This window comes from Paroedura picta, chromosome 1, assembly GCF_049243985.1.
Source record: "Paroedura picta isolate Pp20150507F chromosome 1, Ppicta_v3.0, whole genome shotgun sequence".
NCBI classification, from domain to species: Eukaryota; Metazoa; Chordata; class Lepidosauria; order Squamata; family Gekkonidae; genus Paroedura; species Paroedura picta.
In genome coordinates, this window is record NC_135369.1 from 139,983,961 (window position 1) to 140,005,869 (window position 21,909).

Below are 21,909 nucleotides of genomic sequence, written 5' to 3' on the forward strand. Positions count from 1 at the left end.
GTGGGGGCCAGGACCGAAAAGGCCCTGGCCCTGGTCGAGGCTAGGCGTGCTTCCCTAGGGCCGGGAACGACCAGAAGATTCTCACTCGCAGAGCGCAGAGCCCTGCGGGGGACATAGGGCACTAGGCGGTCCCTCAGGTATGTGGGTCCCAGCCCGCGTAAAGCCTTAAAGGTTAGAACCAGAACCTTGAACCGGATCCGGACAGCAATTGGTAACCAGTGCAGCTGCCTCAGCACAGGCTGGATGTGGGCCCTCCAAGGTGTGCCGGTGAGGACCCTAGCGGCTGCATTTTGTACCAGCTGGAGTTTCCGGATCAGAGACAGGGATAGGCCTGCGTAGAGCGAGTTACAGAAATCTAATCTGGAGGTGACCGTTGCATGGATCACAGTGGCCAGGTGTTCGGGGGACAGGTAGGGCGCTAGTAGCCGGGCTTGGCGAAGATGGAAAAATGCCTGGCCGGCTACTTTCCTGACCTGCGCCTCCATAGTCAGGGAGGCATCAATGGTCACACCCAAGTTTCTGGCCTGGGACGCGATGGTAAGATGCGCCCCTGCCAGGGTGGGTAAATGCGCTTCCTGTTCCCGCCCCCTACTTCCCAGCCACAGGACCTCCGTCTTGGAGGGGTTGAGTTTCAGGCGACTCTGCTCAAACCATTCTGTCACTGCTTCCAAACATCTGGCGAATGGTTCCGGGGGGGAGTCTGGGTGGCCGTCCATGAGGAGATAGAGCTGGGTGTCATCAGCGTACTGATGGCAGCCCAACCCAAAACTCCGTACCAGCTGGGCCAGAGGGCGCATGAAGATGTTAAATAGTGTGGGGGAGAGAACCGCGCCCTGTGGGACCCCACAAGGGAGTCCATAAGGGCGCGAGAGCTCATCCCCCACTGCAACCCTCTGGGTCTGGTTCTGGAGGAAGGAGCGTATCCAGCGCAAGGCTGTACCCCGTATCCCCGTACCGGCGAGGCGGTGGCCCAATATCTCATGGTCCACGGTGTCGAAAGCAGCCGACAGATCCAGAAGGACCAGCACGGCTGACCCGCCTCTATCCAGCTGGCGACGGAGATCATCCAGCAAAGCGACCAACACCGTCTCCACCCCGTGGCCAGGGCGGAAGCCAGACTGATATGGATCGAGTGCCGAAGTTTCATCCAAGAAAGCTAGGAGCTGGTCCGCCGCAGCCCTTTCCACCACCTTGCCCAGGAACGCTAGGTGCGACACCGGGCGGTAGTTGGCAGGGTCCTGCGGGTCCAGCGTTGATTTTTTCAGGAGAGGGCGAACCACTGCCTCCTTCAGCCGCTCGGGGAATTCCCCGGAACTCAGGGAAAGGTTGATAATATCCCTGAGTTGGCCTCCTATCCCCTCTCCGCTCCCCTTGAGAAGCCAAGAGGGACAGGGATCAAGGGGGCAGGTGGTCGCCCTGACCGACCCCAGCAACTTGTCCACTTCGGAAGAAGAGAGCCGTCTGAAGCCATCAAACCTCGCTGCCAAAGACGGCCAACAGGTCTCCAGTTCATTTACTGTATTAATTGTGACAGGAAGGTCATGGCGAAGCGACAAGACTTTATCCGCAAAAAAGCTCGCTAATGCCTCACAGCCAAGTGCCAATTGACTAATATTTTGGCGCCCCTGAAGGGCGGTAAGGGATCTAACTACCCTAAATAATTGGGCCGGGCGAGAGCTTGCGGACGCGATTTCCGTGGCGAAGAACTCTCGCTTCGCCACTTTCACCGCCATCTCATACGCCCTCATAAGCGTGCGATAAGATGTTCTTGCAGCTTCGTCGCGAGTCTTCCGCCACACTCGCTCTAGTCGTCTCACCTCCCTCTTCTTTTCCCGGAGCACCCCCGTGTACCAGGGGGCCCGTTTGAGTCGAGGGCAGAGAGGACGCTTAGGGGCAATCTCATCTATAGCGGCTGTCAGACGGGACTGCCAGTCCTCTACTAACGCCGCCAGTGAGTTGCCAGGAGGCATCGGGCCCCGCAGAGCATTCCGGAAACCAATTGGATCCATGAGTCTCCGCGGGCGGGCAAAAGTGCGCCCGCCGCCCAACTGGGGAGGGGGTGGCATCCCAAGCCGGGCCCGCAGGGCATAGTGGTCTGACCATGGCACGGCCAAAGCTGGCTCCAGAACCACCTCTATCCCGGCACCGAAAATCAAGTCAAGCGTGTGGCCGGCGTGATGAGTGGGACCGGCAACAAATTGCGAGAGCCCTAGTGTCGCCATGGATGACACCAGGTCCCCACCAAGTCCTGAAGTGGGCGAGTCCGCGTGGACATTGAAGTCACCCAGGATTAAGAGCCTAGGGAACTGCAACGCCCAGGCGGCCGCCGCCTCCAGCAGGCGGGGCAGGGCATCTGGTGGCGCGTTGGGCGGACGGTATACCAGCCAGTTGGCCGCGCTCTCGACCGAGCCCCACCCAATACCGACACACTCCACTCCACTGATTTCCGGCACCGGGAGAGCCCTGCAGGCAAGAGTCTCCCGGGCCAGGATTGCCACCCCCCCTCCCCTCTTATGGGTCCGAGATTGGTGTAGGACCGAGAATCCTGGGGGGGCCAGTTCTTTCAAGGCCACCGACTCCCCCTCCCTCACCCAGGTCTCGGTCACGCAAGCAAGGTCCGCCCCCGACTCTGCAAAGAAGTGCTGCAGAGTGGAGGTCTTGTTCTTAATCGACCTTGCATTGCACAGGACCAAGATCGGACCCTCCCTAGCCTCCACCCTCACAGCCCTGGGGATGGGACGGAGGTTAGAAGGGGATCGAGCACACCCAGGGCGCCGGCCGTGTCTCCACCGCCAGGTCCTATGCGGGACACCAGTGCTCCCACCCCTTCTCTTGTCCAACCTCCTCCCCCAGCCATAGCGCCCCTGGCCCATGATCGTTTGGATCCCGGCCCCAGCATCTGCCATCTCTCCCAGGCGACCCTCCCTCTCCATGTGCCCCCCTCGAGAGAGGACGTCAATCCTAACTCCTATGCTAAGTCCCGCCTCCTCCCCAGCTGCACTAACCCTCCCTAACCCTCCCGACCCCACTAACTCTGTCACCACCCTCCCCCCCCCTCCCCCACCCTAATCTAACAGCTGGAGAGGTGGGCAGCACTGTAGGGGTGAGATCCCGCCTATCTCAGGGGTTCTCTCTGCCCCCCAGCTCGTCCCCACCTAATTCAGCTGAACCTAGCTCCCAATTATCATTCCTCTCTCAATGATGGTCACTAACACCTTCCTATCACCTCAGGAGAGGGCCTAGGCCACAACAGCAAGAAAAGAGCAAAAAAAAGAATTTGAGATGAAATTCGGCCTTCTGCCACCAGATGGTGCAAGGGAGGCGAGCACTAAAACTCAGAATCCCTGCTCTGGTCAATATCTCAGTCACCACTGGGTGGCGCCCAAGAGACACGATTCTCCACTCCTCCAGTTTCGGCTGAGTTCTTAAAGCAGCAGCACCCCAGTCCTCCTCGTCCTCTAGGTTACCATCCAACCGGGGAAGGAACCGCCCGGGACTCAAGCAGTCGAACCGCGCGCAGAGGGGCCGGCCCAAGTGGCCTCTCACTGTCCGCGGGATGAACCTCTGCCGCAACCACTGGACTCCAGCCCCAAGCGTTTGCCGCAGCCGTGATTTTTCAGCCCCACCAGCAAGCTTCAGCCTGGGGCCCGGGTAGGGGGATGATTCTGTTGCTGTGCCGCTAACTTCAACCTGGTAGGTGCTCGATCTTCTGCCCCTCCTCACCCTAAGCCAGGCGGGGGGGGACCCGCTGGGGAGCGCTGGGTCTGAAGCACGCTGAAAAATGCCGAGACACAGAGGAGGAGCAGGCAATCCAAAGGGGGGGCATAGGAACTCCCGCAGGGACCCTCGGCATTGGGGCCCCCGCCGCGGCCTGCGCAAATGCGCCCCCCGGCTCACGTTGGTCTCCTTCCCCTTGCAATGATGACTCTCGCCGGGGAGGCATCCAACGCAAGTCCGGTGCTGGAACTGGCGCGTGCGGCCGCCACAGCCCTTCTCCTTCAGGTCCCTTTTTCTTCCGTTCTGCTGCCGATAAGCATCAGGCTGCTCTCCCAAGAGAGGGGGGAAGGAAAAAACTAACCCCCAGCCCCCAAAAACAGCAAGGGGGAGAACGCTCCATAAGCCAGGAGCGCTCATAGTCCACTGACCAGGCGGAGCTCTAAGCCCCGGCGTCTGGTCGAGCCGCCATGTTTTACAAAGGGGGTGGGGGCAATAGGAGCTGGGTGAGGGGTGGGGAATTGGCTGCTGGCAACCCTGCTTGTAACTTGAGCTGTAATTTAATATTCACCAGGTCCTGCGCCAGGCTTTATTTGCACAATGCCTAGATATGTGGAGCTGAAGTCATTTTAGTTAAAACACTATGGGGACAACTGAGCAAACCTTTTAATTCTAAGAGTATAACTCTGTTTAGGATTGCACTGCTTACTTCAGCAGTCATCAAGTTCCTGGGAGGCCACTGCTCCATGGATGCACAATTTGGGAGAATCATTGCAGACTGCTGTGAGAGATGGGAAAGTGGTTGTGCATTCTGCACAGTTCCATTTGCCCTGCATAGAATTTGAGCCCTACTGAACTACCATTGCTGCTGAAATGAATGGGAATAAGGAGTGTTTGATTTTACCTGGATTGTCTGACATTTGTTGTTTTTAATTACTTTTCCATTTCTTTTTTTTTTTTGCTTTCTCGGATTCTTGACTTGGATACTTTAAAATGTAGGGTTTACTATACAGGGTAACCAAACTACAGTGTCTTTCAGATTTTTAGATTTTATTTTACCTTGAATAGTGTATTGGTCATGGGAGTAAGAAGGGGAACATGGGAATGTATTTAGATACAATTTACTCTCCAGTCCTAAAGCCATTTATTTTTGGGAGCTCAAGGTATATTATATTACACAAATTAATAAACCCAAAATAAATCTTTATAAACTAACAAGAAAGCATTCTCTTCATGAAAATGCCCTCATGACATGTCCATTCTTTCACATTCTCCAAAATGATCATAGGGTGGGGAACTGTCCTGATCTCATCAGTGTGACTATGTCTCTAGCAGGGGTGTCACTACAGAGAATCTTAGGTATTGGCAGCCATGGTTCTTACTCATTTGAACCTTGACACCTTCTGAAGGTCCTACTTAGATGAGCTATGCTGTTGTAGTGGAGCACATTGGGAGAGGTTGTCCTGCAGATATGTGGGTCCCAGGTAGTAAAGGCTTTATACATGACAACCAACACCTGAAATGAACTTGCAAACTTATTGGTAGCCAATAGAATGAATGTGAAAAGGTGCTTCCTCTGCTTAATTCATGATAGTAATAGTGTTCTTTGTCAGCTGAGGTTTTTGTGTTGTCTTCAAATATACTCCCACGTAGAGGACTTCATAATAGCCTAGCCTGCAATATGGATCCACAGGACCAGAGTGGCTTCTTACCTTGAGCATGCCAACCTCTATGCTAAATAAGGACGATAAAGAGCATTATTTCATTGCTGAATCGACTTTTTAAATATCATCCATTAGCAATCCTGCTAACTTCGCCACGTGATACATGCTACTGTAGCCTCTTGACTGGATTATTGTGATACACTCTACATGAGGGTGCCATCTCAGATGTCTTGGATGCTCCAAGTGGTAGAAAATGCTGACCTCCCGTATCTGCACAGCAAATTGGCAAACAGACAATAAAGGGAACAATAAATTAGCATACAACATAATAAAGATGCCTAACAGGAATAGGAATAACAAACCTCGGCCATAAAGGTCTCATTTGCCTTGGTCCAGTTCTGGTGGAAATCACAGTGAAGGAAACAAACATGTCAAAATGCAGGTATGAGGGCTGAATGAGGTTAGCATATGTAGTGAGATAAGAAATCAAAGTCCCTGTTAAATCCTGGGGATTCCATTGTTTTGAGTGCAGTAATAACTTGAAACTCAGCAGTTTCTCTTTCTAATCTGTTCCTGAAGTTCCTTTGTAATAAAAGAGCTACTTTCAGGTAATCCATTGAATGTCCTGGTTCTACAGGTTTCTTAGTTTTGTGATTCCTGAGGTCTGATTTGTGTCCATTCATCCCTTGGTGAAGGGTTTGACCTGTTTGCCCTATGCAGAGTACAGAAGGGTATAATTGACATTTAACGGCATATATAATGCTCGAAGATGAGTGTGCAGAAAAACTCTGTCCATGAACCAAAGTGCATGTTATGGATGGGCAAGGGATAATTCATGGCTATCAATTCCATTTTAAGATCATGTGGGCCTGTTTTGAAATGTGAAAAGGCAGGGTGAGGTGCATGACAAGATTGTGGGGTGCCACTTTGTGAGTCCAATCATTATCAGCCCCTTGCATCGATTTTTTAAACTGCCAAATTCTCACCTAAAATGGCTTCAGCAATCATGGATTGTCCTGTGTCCACATGTAATGTATAGTGGAGTTCTGTGTGTGAACAATAAAGCATTCACATGAGGCTGTCTGATATTGAATCAGACCATTGGTCTATCCTCAATGTTAATATTGTCTTCCCTCTCTTACAAATAATACCATTATGCAGAAAAGAATGGGAATTTATAGTCAGAGTCTTTAGCTCTAGTGGTTTTTATATTTGTTTAGATGTTTTAGTCATAATTTGTGGATTAGAAGAAGTAATTGTGAGCATTTGTGCAAAGAGTTATCTCTTATCTGTAAACAGCTCAGGGAGCGATATAAATAAAACAGTAAGGCTAAGGGGGGTGGGCTGATTCCAGGATAGGAAACAGGAGCCAATGATTAGCCCCAGACTGGCAAGAATTACAGTTGGTCAGGTGAGGGGCAAAGCGCCTTCCGACTGGGCCCTCACCAGGACAGGCCAGAGTTCCATCCAGGGGCAATTTGGAGACATCGCTGCCAGTCTGCCCCTGACCACCACAGAGAGAGGAGGTCAGTAGGGCTGCCAAGGGGGATGAGGCTTGGACAGGCTGTGCCAGCCCTTTTCGCCCCAAGGCTGTCCTAACTGCCATGTCCAACTGCAAATTGCCTCAGAACCCTGACAGAGCTGGCAGGAGGCTGCAGAGTGCCCCCCCTCCCCCCACCCCTTCAGGCCTGCTGCGAAGGAGCATCTGACGGCACCTGACTCAGGCGTTTTGAGAGCAACGCAGGGGAGCCTCAGGGCATTCCTTTTGAGGGGGGGAGGGAATTTCTCCTTCTGCCAAACAGTTGGCTGACAGGGAGGCCACAGAAAAGCCCCTTCTCACTTAAAATACTCCTCTGGCCGGGGGTTAGACACAGCCAAGCCATGTGTATTTCTTCTTTGCAACTCTCTGCAGAATTGAGGCCACTCCACAGCATTATTCTGCAGATGAAACTGGATGCTGCTGTGGAGATTCTTTTGTCTACTGTTTCATCTGCACAACAACCCTGTGCAGTAGGCCTCAAGTCTTTCAATTCAACAACAACCTGTGTGGGAGGCCTTAAGTTTTTCTTCTCTACCACAACCCTGTCCAAAGTAGCCCTTTCTGCCTGGGGGGCTGATCTTTATACTATGAAGATGAGCTGTAATTCTAGGACCTCTCCAGGCCCCACCTGGTGGTTGGCTACCCCTGGGTTGGAAATATTCCTGGAGGTTTGGAGGTGGGACTTCAAAATCGTACAATGCCTCAGAGTCCAGCCTTCGAGGAGGCCGCAGGTACGCTTCTGGGCCCGGGGGGCCTGGCCCCAAAAGTGCACCTAGCACCCATTGTATTTACAAGTACAACAGGCTTGGTCCCTAGTAATAAATAATAATATGTAATAAATAATAGTAATAAATAATAGTAATAAATAATAGTAATAAATAATAGTAATAAATAAATAAAATGATCAAACTGGAACAAACAGAAGGCTGAATTTTGGGATCTTCTTGTTAGATTTTCATGTGTGTACATGTCTGTTGTACTGCCACATAATGAAGTAACAAAGAAAAAAATGAGCTAGCATGAGTAAACCAGAAGGCCAGAATGGTATTTATGGTGTTAAACTATTTCTTTTTTTCATTCTACTGCAGGATATTATACTCAATATACAGATGCCCCATAAATGGATACAAGAGTAATGCATTAGTATTGCCATTAAGAAAAGAGGAGCCAAAATCTGTCGTGTAATAAATAGCATGTAACAGTGATTTATAGTATACATATAAGGCAAATTTATTATTAACACTGTCAAGTTAAGACCATATTTGCAGACCTGATTAGTAGCCAATGAATGCAAAAAGAAGGCATGTTGTCCTGGCTTGAAAAAGATTTAAGTTGTTTTCTTGTTCTTAAACTTTGACTCTACCTTTTAAAAACAGCTTTTAAAGATTTGTTGGAACTTCCTTCCTTCCTCTCTCCCTCCCTCCCTTCCAAAATTCTTAAGACACTGTAATAGTATTTTTTGAAATAAGGAAAATAGGTTGCATTGATGAATCACGGAGAAGTCATTTTCATGAGTTGTACTCTGAGACCCTCCAACCTTTTAGTGATACTTCCCAGCTGAGCCTCATACAGCTTAGTCCTTCTTGAGAACTCCCATTGATTTACTGTAGAATACTTGTACCTTAGCACAACTGGTATAGACTGTTTCCCCAGTTGTAACTGGAGTTGGTCCCATATATATATAGGGTATATTTCAGTTACAGCATCAGAATATAGATTCAGGTGGGTAGCCATATTGGTATGAAGTAGCAGAACAAAATTTGAGTCCAACAAAGTTTTATTCAAGGCGTGAGTTTTCGTGTGCACGCACACTTCCTCAGACAATGGAACAAGAATAATAACAGCACAGATATAAGGAGAGTATATTAGTAAACAGCCTCATAAAGACATCCACAAATATGCAATATGATAGGAGTCAGAATACGGCAGCTGTGTGGGATTGTGGCTTTTAAACAGAGCACCTGCTTTGCCTGCAGAAGGCTCTTTGTTCACTCCCTGTCATCTCCAGCGGAAGGCTAGAAGGTTTTGGGAAAATCCTTCTAGGTCTGAGACTTTGGAAAGCTGCTGTCAGTCTGAGTAGACAGTGCTGAGCTAGGTGGCTTGGCATGAGGAAGATTTATACATATGTTTATCGTCCTAGGCACTGAAATGTTTTCTAGAGATACTAAAGTCTTTATTTCACCTTTGAATGTCATCCATATACTTAAATTACTGTCCTGATATTCAGAATACATGGAAGCAGGTAACAATGCTTTTTGTTCTACTTCTATCTCCTGTGCCAGATAAGTTGCTTTTTAAATGCACATGTGTCATTCATATTTTGATATGATTTGCATTTAGGTTCTGTACAGTTAATTGTGCTGTGTGCTCCATGTTGTCTTTATTTAGAAGTAAGATTTACCTGAATATAGTGTATTCACAATAACTGTATATACAATAAATGTAGGATTGCTGCCTGTGCATGCAGTCAAAATGCCTGGAGATCTCAAAAAGGAAACAGGATAGGGATTCACAGGTTCATGTTAGCTAGGAGAGGGAAAGGTAGACTTGATGAAGGAAAGGGGGGGAGTCAAAACCAAATCGGCAGTGGAATGGGTCAGTTGAATAATCTGTCACATGAGTAATCTAGACTGCAGCTGGAGAGCTGTGTGGACATTGTTATAGGCAGAAATTTCATACTGTTCAATCCTGCTGCTGTATGACATCATATTCTGGAGATATTTTTATCTTGCCCTTGCTCTAAAGTGCTCAGGATTATACATATGGATTTACATATGAAGCAGTACAAAATGAGGAGTGACTGTTCCAAAGTAATCCAAAGAAGTTTACAGTAGACTAAAAATTTGAACCAAGATCTCCCAGTTCCTGCTACACCTTAATGGCTGTATACCATGATAGCAAAGGTTAGCCTTCTCTTGTAAGTCCTTCCTGGAGGTGTTGTGGTGCAAAAAGTAAGGAATTGGTTATTTATTTGTTGCCTACTTTTCCAGGAACTCAGAGTGGCTTCCAAACAAAAGAATAGCCCAACGGTCAGAGCAGTTTTTTTCCAACTGGTCAGCAGCTTTACCTGTTAAATTAAAGCCAGTTTTTTGCTTTTTTTTTGTTAGGACCTGCTTCTAGTATGTATGCATAGAAAGCACACACACTAAGAGGAACACAAGATGCCAAGATGAAGTCCTCCATGGAAAGGATTTCTTTTTAGCACCACTGAGGTTCCTTTTTTCCTGTCCTATGACTGCAATGTCATGTGGATTCCTGTTTCATACTTCCAGATTAGCAGGACCCAGCTTTACCTGGCAAACTTGAAGAGCCCTGCTGTAAGGTGTTGTTCAACTGGATAGCTTAGTACATTGAGAGAATTATATAAAGGTGTTGTCACCTTGCTTCCTGAGTTGAAAGGATAGAATCCTCTCTGACTAGTTGGCTTTCAACTGGAGTAGAACCGTCAATCCCTTAAAACAGAGAAAAAGAATCCAAAGGCTGAACAATAAAAGGGTTTTTTTTTACGCTCGTCTTTATATTTATTTCATACACTGGAGTAACCAAAATGAGATCCTAGGTATATTACCCATTTTCAAAATTTTCTTCAGTGGTTAGCCTTCAAGGCAATGCTATATATGGTTGCAGAGAGATACTGACTGAATTGATGCTTAAAATCAAATTCTTCAGCATTTCTATCAGCCAGACCCCAAGTGCACCTTCAGCTGGCTCCACATTCCAAAAATGATAGGGTTTTTAATCTCAAGTCCATGTTTGATAAAGATAAATCACAGTCACGTCCAAATTCTCCTAATGGGAGAATCAAGAGGGACCACAGTAGAGCTTCATACCTCTGTGACATCACCTTTCAAAAATTTAGAGTAGTCTTCACAGCTGTTTGCATTCACTCTATTCCAGCGGCTATATTAATGGGCCATTATACTTGAAAGCCTGTGCCTTAGGGCTTGTGTTCTCTGCGTTAGAACTGGAGGAACTTCCGTTTTATAGTATTTTCTGTCCTCTTTACTCAGTGCAATTTTAAAGTTTTCACAGCCAATTTAACCAGTCTCAACTTGTGTCTAGTGTTGGAGAATCACTTACTGGGTATCATTTTATGCTCTGGTCACCATGAAAATTTGGGCTAGATCTGTACTTGAGGCCTAACCCATTGTAGTACATCTCAGAGTTTTATGTCTTTGTCTAGGGTTTTCTATAGTATTTTGATCTCCTTTAAATTGCTTTAAACTGTAATCTCTGTTAATTCTTCTGGTGCATATTTTTTCCTTGATTGTAATGGCCCTTAGTCATACACAATAAACCTTTCTCCCTTATATGAAAATGATAGAAGTTTGCAATTGTGAGGATGGTTCCACGCTAGTTGTTGGTACATTAAAGTATGATAGTGGGTCCAGATGTGGTCATCAATCATTCTTTTCATATTCCTTCCTTATTATACTTCCAGTTTTTTCCAGGAACAGATTTGGTTTTTTAGTTATTTCTTCAGAATAGAAGCACAGTCTCAGTGGTCCGCATATGATTTTTGCTCTATTATCATGAAATCACTCTGGGCTACAGTTAGTTGAAATTGGGGTGCATCCTTGTGGGGGGGATTGCACAACGAAACAGTTTGCTCCACAGCATCCGGATTCAGGGTTAGTGGATTTACGGCTTAATAGTAGTTCAGGGAGTAAGTAATAGTAATATAGTGCCATAGAGCAGGGGTAGTCAACCTGTGGTCCTCCAGTTGTCCATGGACTACAATTCCCATGAGCCCCTGCCAGCATTTGCTGGCAGGGGCTCATGGGAATTGTAGTCCATGGACATCTGGAGGACCACAGATTGACTACCCCTGCCATAGAGTACATTGGCTTACTTAAAACAATGGAAGAGGCAGAGTCGTGATCAGAATATTGCTACATCTCTGGGTGGATGGGACAGTGCAAGAAGTGATTGTGATAGTGCAGCATCCATCCATCATCATTGGATCCTCCACTGTAATTCTGCATACATTTATCTGCAGAAAATGAATGACTGAGCTCCACTACAAGGTTGTTAGCTGAGAAAATGACAGCCATAGTTTTGTTGGTTTAGAAATAATTGCAACTTATGTTTTTTAATGAAAGCAAATATTCATTCTTTACACGCTGTACCTGACAGGAGGAGGGAGAGACGAAGGAACACACAAGCATGAAACCGAAACTCATTTACTTAGCAGAAAGCCATGTTTTGCTGTAACATCAGAACCAAGCTGTTATCTGTATCACACTGTAGGATAGGGATGTTTCTGGAAGCTGCTAACTTTTAAAAAAGAGTTTTTAAAACAAGTTACAAAATGGCAGATAGTACAAAAAATTTCAGAACTGGTCTGCAGTGCATGGGTGGGAAGCTTTTCCTCTGCTGTTTTCCCAAAGCACCCCCTTCCCTATATTCTGACTTGCCTGGGGGGATAAAATACACAGCTACGTCTATGTTTACTCTGAAAGAAGCAAATGGCAGCTTTGCTGTCCAGCACAAGGGTGCACATGTGTGAAGGAGGAGGAGGAGGAGGAAAAAATGAATGGGACTGTCATTTTCCTATGCAGAGCAAAGATGTGTGGATCTGTGTGCCCTTTTCTCCTTTGTACAGAAGAGGAAGAGGAAAGAAGCTTCTGTAGTAGCTTTAAAGGAAAGGTGAAGGAAGTGATTACAGACGCCCTGGGGCAACAGGTACTTTTAACTGCTTGGAGCTGAGCATAACTTGGTCACTCCTGAGTGGCCCTCTGCCCACCCCTAGTAAGGAGAAAGGGGTACTTCTCCCACTTGCTTCCAAAAAGGAAGCAGAATGGAACAAAACAGCGCCATTAGAAGAAGAAGAGCTGGGTTTATGTATTCTGCTTTTTACCACCTGAAGGAGTCTCAAAGCCTAATAGGCTAGCATGTATATATGTACAGGGACTTTTAGTGCTTGTTGGAGATGTTCCTTCAGTGGAGCAGATTTAATATGTACATTTTGGGAGAGTCCTATCCAACGTTTCTGCCAACATATTCTGGATACTATATATGAGTTTACAGATATAGTTTACTGCAGGGATCCAATACCTACATTGCTCAGTTATCTAAAATAATGTGTCTGAGGCGTGCATAGGAAAGTAATAGTTAATTAATCGCAGCACAACAATGTATTGCTTCCCAGTGGAAATAAGAAACACCTCCCGTAACTGACTGGATTTTACTAATTTGGAAAATATTAATATATCTAAATTAGTGTACCAATATCAGAGTCTTGAGGATGTTAGTGTAAAATCAGAAATTAATTGAGAAATGGTTAGTATTTGTAACAGCATGGAATGGTAAAATTAGAAGTAGGATTGGACCATATATATTCTTCCATGTTCTGTGATAACACTGAAATATTTACCTTTGTAAAAACAAATGGAAAAAATAAAATAAAAAACTTAGGAGCTAATTAGACATAATAGTAAGGTGATAAGCTTGGAACAATTTTGAACTTTCATTTTGCATTGTTCTTGGGGTGGGGGGAGAAAAAGAAACCTATACATATATACCACCCACATAGTGGAAGCAAAAGTCTAAAATGTTGCATGTTTCTAGGTATAAAGAGAGCATGGGAACGGACAAACCGAGTATGTGCCAGGCACATTTAAAAATAATTTTTCACTTCTATAGTTTCTGAGTTCTAGCTGAGCCCTTGGCCTGGTTGGGGAATATTTTCCCCCTTCAGTCAGCAGTAATGGTAATTGAAGCAGTTAATAAGGCAAGGCTTATCAATACATTTTGTCTCGTCACCAGCTCATAGCAAGACTGCATTTAAATTCAGGAGATTCTGCAAAAGAATAATTTACAATTAGATAAGAATGTCTTAGAGAATCCAATTTCACCCTTCACCTCCTTCCACTTATGCACCCCTCCACCAAAAAACAATAACAAATGCTTTTGGCATTTCTACCAAATGTTTATGGCAAGACAAGACTTAGTGCCATTAAAGTCTTCAGGGTTTTCTTTAAACAATCCAAAAAAGAGAAAATACAATGCATTTTGTATCTTAATAGCTCTAACAACTTCAGCAGATTTTAAAACGTTAACCTTCAGCATTTTGAGTATGAAATACACATTGAGAGATTCATTTATCTGCTGTTTCTTTAAAGATTAATCAATGTATTGATGTAGTAATGTTTAAATAAATACTTCAGTGTTAGATAATCCAGATTCTATATGGCAGACTCATTTTTTTTTAAATCTTATCTCCTTTTCTTGAAAGGAACATTTTTACCCCCAGTCATGCCTGTGTAATTCCCATTTTTTTAAAAACTTGTGAGACACCACACTAGCATAATTATATTCACTTAAAAGCCAGCTTCACAGTGCAATCCTAAACAGTTACATATGCCGTAATAACAACTCAGTATGATATAATGGAGGCCCGACCTGGGTATCCCAGGCTAGCCTGATCTCGTCAGCTCTCAGAAGCTAAATAGGGACAGCCCTGGCTAGTATTTGGGTGGGAGATCTTCAAGGAATACCAGGTTGTGCTGTGGAATAGGCAATGGCAAACCATTTCTGAATGTGATTTTGGAATTTACAGTATTGGGGAAGAGAAAAACTATACTTAGGCTGGATTGCAGGAAAGCAATTTTTAACAAACTAAAAATTACGCTGGGTACAATCCAATGGTCAGAAAAACTTAAGGAGATGGGAGTAAAAGTGGGATGGGAGTGTCTTACAAGTGAAATACTAAAGGCATAATTACAAAAAAATTCCCTTGAGAAGAAAAAACGGGCATGGTAGGACCTTTGCAGGGACAAGAAAGTGACATTTTAACGTCACGAAGAGAGGGCTGAATTGCTCAATTCCTACTTCTCAGTCTTCTCTTACAAGAGAAAGTGTGCTTAATGTGGCAAAATCATATCACAAAATGAGGGTTGGGAGTTGCAGCCTAGGATCCCTGTAGGGGCTAGTTCATAAACACCGTTTCTTTAAATGAAACTAAGTCCTCTGGGCCAAATGAATTGCATCCAAGGGTACTAAAAGAACTTGTCAGTGTAATTTATGAACCTCTGCCCATTATTTTTGACAATTCTTAGAGAACAGGTGAAGCGCCAGAAAATTGGAGGCGGGCAAATCTTGTTCCCAACTTCAAGAAGGGGAAAAAGAAGGATTTGGGTAACTACTGACCTGTTAGCTTGATGTTTATAGCTGGCAAAATTTTAGAACAAATCATCATATGGTTGGTCCTTGAACAGCTGGAAAAGATAGCCGTGATTACTAAGAGTCAGCATGGCTTTCTTAAGATGAACCTTCTCTCTCTTTATTTTTTTTTGAGAAAGTTACTACCTTTCTAGATAAGGTAAATGCTGTAGATATAGTTTATCTTGATTTCAGTAAAGGTTTTGATAAGGTTCCACATGATATTCTTGTTGACAAGTTGGTAAAATGGATCCTATTATTGTTAGGTGGATCGAGAACTGGTTGACAGATCACACCCAAAGGGTACTTGTTAATGATTTGTCATCCTCTTGGGTAGGAGTGATGAGTGGAGTGCCCCAGGGATCTGTCCTGGGCCCTGTGTTGTTCAACATATTAACAAATGATTCGGATGAAGAAATAGAGGGGGTGCTTATTAAATTTGAAGTTGACACTAAACTGGGAAGGGTAGCAAACACACCAGAAGACAGAATCAGAATACAGAATGATCTTGACAGGCTGGAAAACTGAACTAAAATGAATAAAATGGATTTCAGTAGAGAAAAATGTAAAGTTCTACATTTAGGTATGAAAAATCATATGCATCATTTTAGGATGGGGGAGGCCTGTTTTGGCAGTAGTATGTGTCAAAAGGATCTAGGGGTCTTAGTAGACTCTACACTGAACATGAGTCAGCAGTGTGACTTGATGGCTAAAAAGGCAAATGGGATTTTGGGCTTTTATCAAAAGAAGTATAGTGTCACGCAAGGTGATGGTACCGCTTTACTCTGTTCTAGTTAGACCTCACTTAGAATGCAGTGTTCATTTTTGGGCACCACAATTGAAGAAGGCTGTAGACAAACTGGAGCGCATCCAGAGGAGGGCAACCAAAATGGTGAGGGGGTTGGAGATGAAGACGTATGAGGAAAGGTTGAGAGAGCCTGGTCTGTTTAGCCTGGAGACGACAACTAAGACGTGAAATGATAGTGATCTTCTAGTATTTGAAGGGTTGTCACATAGAGGATGGAAAAGAGTTGTTTTCTGTTGGACCAGAGGGTAGGACCAGAACCAATTGGATGAAATTAATTCAAAAGAATTTTCAGCTAAACATCTGGAAGAAGTTCCTGACAGAGCGGTTCCTTAGCAGATCAGGCTTTCTCGGGAGGTGGTGAGATCTTCTTCCTTGGAAGTTTTAAAACAGAGGTTGGATAGCCACCTCACAGAAATGCTGATTCTGTTAATTTAGGCATATTGTAAGTGGCTGGGTAGAAGGGATTGTGACCATGCCTTACTCTTGTGGCCCAGGGAAATGCTGATCGCTATTTTGGGATTGGGAGGCGAATTTTCTCTAGGCCAGACTGGCCGTGGATTTTTTTTGGGGGGGCATCATCTGGGCATGGAATTAGGGTCACTGTGGGTGGGCAGGTAGTTGTGAATTTCCTGCATTCTGTAGGGGTGGACTAGATGACCCTGGAGCTCCCTTCCAACTCTATGATTCTATTATTCTACGTACAAGGATTCAGCTCTTATAATCTGGGAGTCTACATTGGCTTTCAGGTGTGTTTGAATATAGTCTGGTAGATCTGCCATTTTGTTTAAAGTGAACCTGCTTGCCATGTGTAAATGGAAGGGAACTACATATTTAATCAGTGCCTTTCTTGTCTGTGTTCTTCTCAGGTGTTAAGGGATATTTAAGTATTTGTTTCCTTCTGTTAATCCACCCTAGCCTAACCAACATCAATGAACTACTGGGCTATCAGTAAAGGCTCTAATAGTCACTTTATCTCATTTATATTTGTTGTTAAAATAGGGTTTTTTGTTTGTTTAATAAAAATGTTAAAACCCGCTTGAATAGATATTTTTAAATGCTCAGGATCAAATCAGCAATTTAATGCTGGTTAACAGAGAGGGGAGGGGGGAGTAATGCATTATTATAATGTTTTGCCACATAATCAAGGATAAGTTTGTATTTTCTCACCAGAAGTGACTCACAGAGATTAATTTGCTGCTAGAAAATCAATATGTGTCAGAAAAATGACACCAGAAAACACCTTTGGAAGCTTTAGTGTACAAGAAATCATAGAGGGATGCCATAATATGTGAGGTTTAGTTTTTGGTTTCTAATTATTGTCCAATATCTGTTCTGAGTAGAATATAATGTGACTAATTTGCTTGTATCATTTCCTTTCTAGTCTCCGGAAAGTGCTGAAGGCAAGGATGCTGCCAAGGTAACAAAACAAGAGGCAAGTGTGACTCCTTCCTCCCCACTAATTCTTTCTTTTATTGATCATACTTTATAAAGAGAATAATAATATAGAACAATCTTATTCAACTTTTTTGCCATTGAGAAACCCCTGATACCTTCAGGGTTTGAGAAATCCTGGGAATGATGTCAGTGGGCCACATGTTCCTGTCACGCCCGGGAAGTCACATGTCACCCACTGGATGTGACATCACCAGGCATTCCCAAAGCACAGAAAGTGACAACACAGAAATATTTTCAGATTATACCTGGACACTGAACTGGCTCCCAATTTGCTCTTTTTTATGTGGGAGTCTGCAAAAACAGGGCCGGGGTAGGCCTATGCCACTCCATCACTGCACCCCAATATCAGAAACAGGACCAGAAACAGGCCTATGCCACTCTGTTGCCTCCACCCCCAGAAACAGGGCCAAAGCAAGCCTACACTGCTTCGTCACCTCTATGTCCACCCCAATGCCAGAAACAGGGCCAGGGCAGGGCTATGCTGTACTGTTGCCTCTACCACCCCCAATGTCAGAGACAGGGCTAAAGCTGGTCTATGTCCCTCTGTTGCCCCCTTAAAACAAGAGTACTTATCTCTCCAGACTCTAGAAAGCCTGATATAGAATAATAGAGAAGTGCATAAACTTGGTTTGCTAGCTGTTGTGTCATGCAGAACAATAGCAGATTGGTAAGGGGAGCATTAACTTGGTGGTTTCTGCATATTCTGTCAAAGATAACATCCAGATTTTTCAACAGTAACCTGGATTTAAAAAGTGCAGCAAGCCACTGATTTATTTATAAGGTATGGCATTTATATCACACATCTTCCGTCTGGGAGTTCAAGGTGGCATACAAGGGGTTTGGCAAGAGGTCTGTAATCCAAGCACTAATCAGATCCAGACTGGCTCCACTTTACCAGCATCACCATCATGTATCTTCAGATCAGGCCAATATTTTCTTTCTACAGTGCAGATGGAAGCAGGTAGGTGGAATTTCTAGATATGCATAATTATATGTCCATTCATATGGACTATTCTTATTTATTCGTTAGATTTTTGTCCAGCCATCATAGTACTCAGTAACTTAGATGGTGTTCTCGGGATATTCACAGGCCTGTATAGCTTCAGCAAGGTCTTCAGCTTCAACATGGGCCTTCAGGCCAAGTGTTTACATTATATACATTTTATGCAATGCGTTATATACATTCAAAGAGCCTTTTGTGGCGCAGAGTGGTAAGGCAGCCGTCTGAAAGCTTTGCCTATGAGGCTGGGAATTCGATCCCAGCAGCCAGCTCAGGGTTGACTCAGCCTTTCATCCTTCCAAGGTCGGTAAAATGAGTACCCAGCTTGCTGGGGGGTAAACGATAATGACTGGGGAAGGCACTGGCAAACCACCCCGTGGTTTTCTGCCATGAAAACGCTAGAGGGCGTCACCCCAAGGGTCAGACATAACTCGGTGCTTGCACAGGGGATACCTTTACCTTTACCTTTATATACATTCAACAAATTGCATATCTTATTTTACATCATTATCCTGCTTCTGTTCAGTTTCAGTAAGGGAAAGGAAGTTGTAAAAAACCCTGAAACTTCTTCTCTTGTATGAGGACCCTAGGACTTCTGACATGTCACTATTTCTGTCCACACAATTTCAGTTTACCTTTATGACAGTAAAAAGGAGAAAACGAGTGCTAAGTTTCTTGAATCCGGTGTCGGAGGGGAGCTGATGTTGTATAAGAGCATGAACTGGAAGGTTTCCCCAGTTAAAATGTTACCTGAGCCAGCAATACACTAACTGGTATTTGATAAAGTTTACATCATTACTCTCTCAGTAACATCCACTGGCCACACTAGAATAATAATGTTTTGCATTGGTATAGTGACTGAAAATGTTCAAAAAGCCTCACATATTCTATCTCAGCAAATCTTACACAAAGCCCCTAAAATTAATCCTTTACTAAAGGGCCAGGGGAGAACGCTAAGAGGCAGTGGTTCACTTTAAGCTTCTCTAGTACGTTTAAGGCAGAACAGGAGATTTCCTGGCTCATAGCTCAAGTCTGTTACCTGCTGCATTGTAATACTGGACCACCTTACAGATTTCTGTAACAAGTGTAATGTTTAGCATGTTGAATACAAAAAACACTGTATGTGAATACTAAGGGCTTGACCAGGCTGCTGTCTTGTTTCTTTCCCACCTCCAGTGAAGCTATGCTACTGCTGATTTTTATGATACTGACTTTACATTCTTGTGGCTTTAGCAAATATAACGGTAGTCAGCATGAGGTGCTGTGATTTCTTAAATCTGATGCTTCTTGCAACTCCAAAGTTATATGCAAATACACTCTGAGAGCTGGACTATTCTTATCTCTGAGGGAGGGAATGTTGGCTGTGCAAGTAAACTCATTTCTTTCTGGCACAGTGTCAGCTCATTTCAAGAGACTGCGACTAAGGCAGCATAAATGTCAGGATCTGTTCCTTCGGTGTCACCACTGGGTGGGATCCTCTAGGGCCGCCTGTGCTTTCCCTCAGGAATGCTTTGAAGTAGTTTCTTCTGTCTCTTGCCATCGAAGGCTGTTTGTTCCATCCCTTTTGTTAAATCTCTGGTTTATTGTTCTGTTTTTGTTTTTAAAAGTAATTTTGCTCTTGTGGGACATGGTTGATGCTTTGTACAAAACAAGGTGGAAAACAGCTGCATCATCAGATTTAACTTTCACCTTGCAATTGGATTTTTAAAATGTTTAATCTTGTAGGTACTGAAGATAATTTTGAGCAAATTGGCATAGCTTATTAATTATTATTAATTAATAATGATAGAAACAGTAGTGGTGTTCAGGGTACATTGTATTTTGTTATTGCAGACTTTGTGTGGCAGAAACAATATATTAGGGTATAAAGGCAGGGAGCGCGTAAGGCCTAGTATAGTTCTGGGCTTTTAAAGAAAATTTCTATTCTATCCGTAGAAGGATTGAAGTAGCAGGCACAGGGCAGGGCAGGGAGGAAGAGAGTGGATGAGACTCTGAGAACTGGGAGACTGACTGGGGTATCACGAGCAGGAGAGAGGAAGCAGGGTTCTCATAAACCCTTCTCCCCCTGTGCTAGGTCAGAGCCAAACCAGCTCGCTAAAAGTCACGCTTTGGAGGATCGTGCCTCACTGAGCAGAGACCCTGAGTCTCCAGGACTTGATAAATACCCACTAGTTTTCATTTTTGAAAGGAGTGATCAAAACTGAACAATTACTTCAGCATAGCATTGTTATAATATTGTTAAAACATACAATCCAGTGGGGTTCATGTGAACATGGACTATGCCTTTAATTGCCACAATTGCATGCAGTCTTGCATGCAGACAAAGATATTTCCATATGGTATTAGGCTCTCTATTGGAATCACCCATTTACCCTGCAAGACATCAGTGGATTTAGGTACATGCATGTAGGGACCTAAATATATTTTAATTCATTGTCCCACAGCCACTTTGGCAGGCTCCCACCCCCCAGACCCTTCTCTCAGCCAGGCACCATGGCCACACCTGGTAACCATTATGCACAGTACCCTGGGGCAGATAGTAGCATAGTGCTTTGCCTATAGGGTGCTGTCACCAATCACGGCTCCCCGGGGGTTCCACTGAAAGCAGATGTTGGTCCCAACAGAATCTGGGGACACACCACCCAGGCAGCCAACACTGTATACGCTCATATCCCACCCAGGAAATCCCCCCTCCCCCAGGACCATTCATTACCTGGGTAGCCAATCTTCAGGCTGACCTGGCCACCCATGAAAGTAGGTTCATCCTTCAGATGGAGACATCCAATCTGACAGGTGACCCTGCAGGTCCACATTGTTTAGCCCCACCCACAAATGGCCAGAATCTTCCAGAAGACAAATTTAGAAACCATGTGGCTGGGACCCTGCAGGTGGGTGCAGGTCAGATTCTTGGCACATATCCTAACTACCACTGTTCCTCTTCTTTCCATGTCATCCATTTACTAGCAGGGATCTGGAACTATCCTCGGCAACAGCTAGCCTAGGGGTAGTCAAACTGCGGCCCTCCAGATGTCCAGATGTTCGCATAGCGTTCGCTGGCAGGGGCTCGTGAAAAGTGTAGTCCATGAACATCTGGAGGGCCGCAGTTTGACTACCCCTGAGCTAGACTGTCAAACAGAGAAGAGGGGAATATTGAATGGGAATGAGCTAGGCAATTCGAGTGCTTTCCACCATTGTGTTCATCCCCCCCCAAGCATTGCCCTTAGGAGTTCCAACACTGGGCCATAGCCATGGCGAACTGCTAAGTAGCCACCAGTAAGCAGTCCAGGTTGCGTACCATGTTTCCTGGAGTTGTTGCATGTTTTTCATCTCCTGGTGCTGCAAAATGGCCATAACTGGGCCCGAGCAGGTTTCCATTCAGTACTTGACTACGAGAATGGATACCAGTACTCGATTACTTGTCTTTTAGACAGCTTTTAATTAAGTTTCTTATTGTTCAAGTTATTTTATTGTCTGATTTTGTATCCTGGAAAGTTTTATTCTATTTTTATATCCCTGGGCTTATTTTAATGGTTGTGGGTTTTGTATTGAATATTTATTTTTTAAT

At 44.8% G+C, this 21,909-nt stretch overlaps 1 protein-coding gene and 1 long non-coding RNA gene across 16 annotated transcripts in view; one reads left to right on the forward strand and one right to left on the reverse strand.

The window, feature by feature from the left end:
• The window catches only part of HMGN3 (high mobility group nucleosomal binding domain 3), a 44,634-nt gene that overhangs the window by 7,973 nt on the left and 14,752 nt on the right, over positions 1 to 21,909 (forward strand). For 7 of the 9 annotated variants that reach the window (XR_013225914.1, XM_077306220.1, XM_077306211.1 and 4 more), the window contains exon 2: positions 17,271 to 17,321. Coding sequence is in view for 8 of the 9 variants with exons in the window: in XM_077306220.1 (XP_077162335.1) it covers positions 17,271 to 17,321 (51 nt within the window). In the remaining variant the exon portion in view is untranslated. The remainder of the gene's footprint in view (positions 1 to 17,270; positions 17,322 to 21,909) is intronic. The other 2 variants (XM_077306170.1, XM_077306198.1) reach the window with 1 other exon arrangement.
• LOC143821830 (uncharacterized) overlaps positions 3,507 to 21,909 on the reverse strand; it is a 49,947-nt gene continuing 31,544 nt past the window's right edge. For 3 of the 7 annotated variants that reach the window (XR_013225933.1, XR_013225928.1, XR_013225927.1), the window contains 2 exons: positions 15,070 to 15,137; positions 11,870 to 13,720 (listed from right to left, as the gene is read on the reverse strand). This is a non-coding gene — a long non-coding RNA (uncharacterized LOC143821830). Of the gene's footprint in view, positions 5,649 to 11,869; positions 13,721 to 15,069; positions 15,138 to 21,909 lie in introns of those variants that run through there. The other 4 variants (XR_013225932.1, XR_013225929.1, XR_013225931.1 and 1 more) reach the window with 2 other exon arrangements.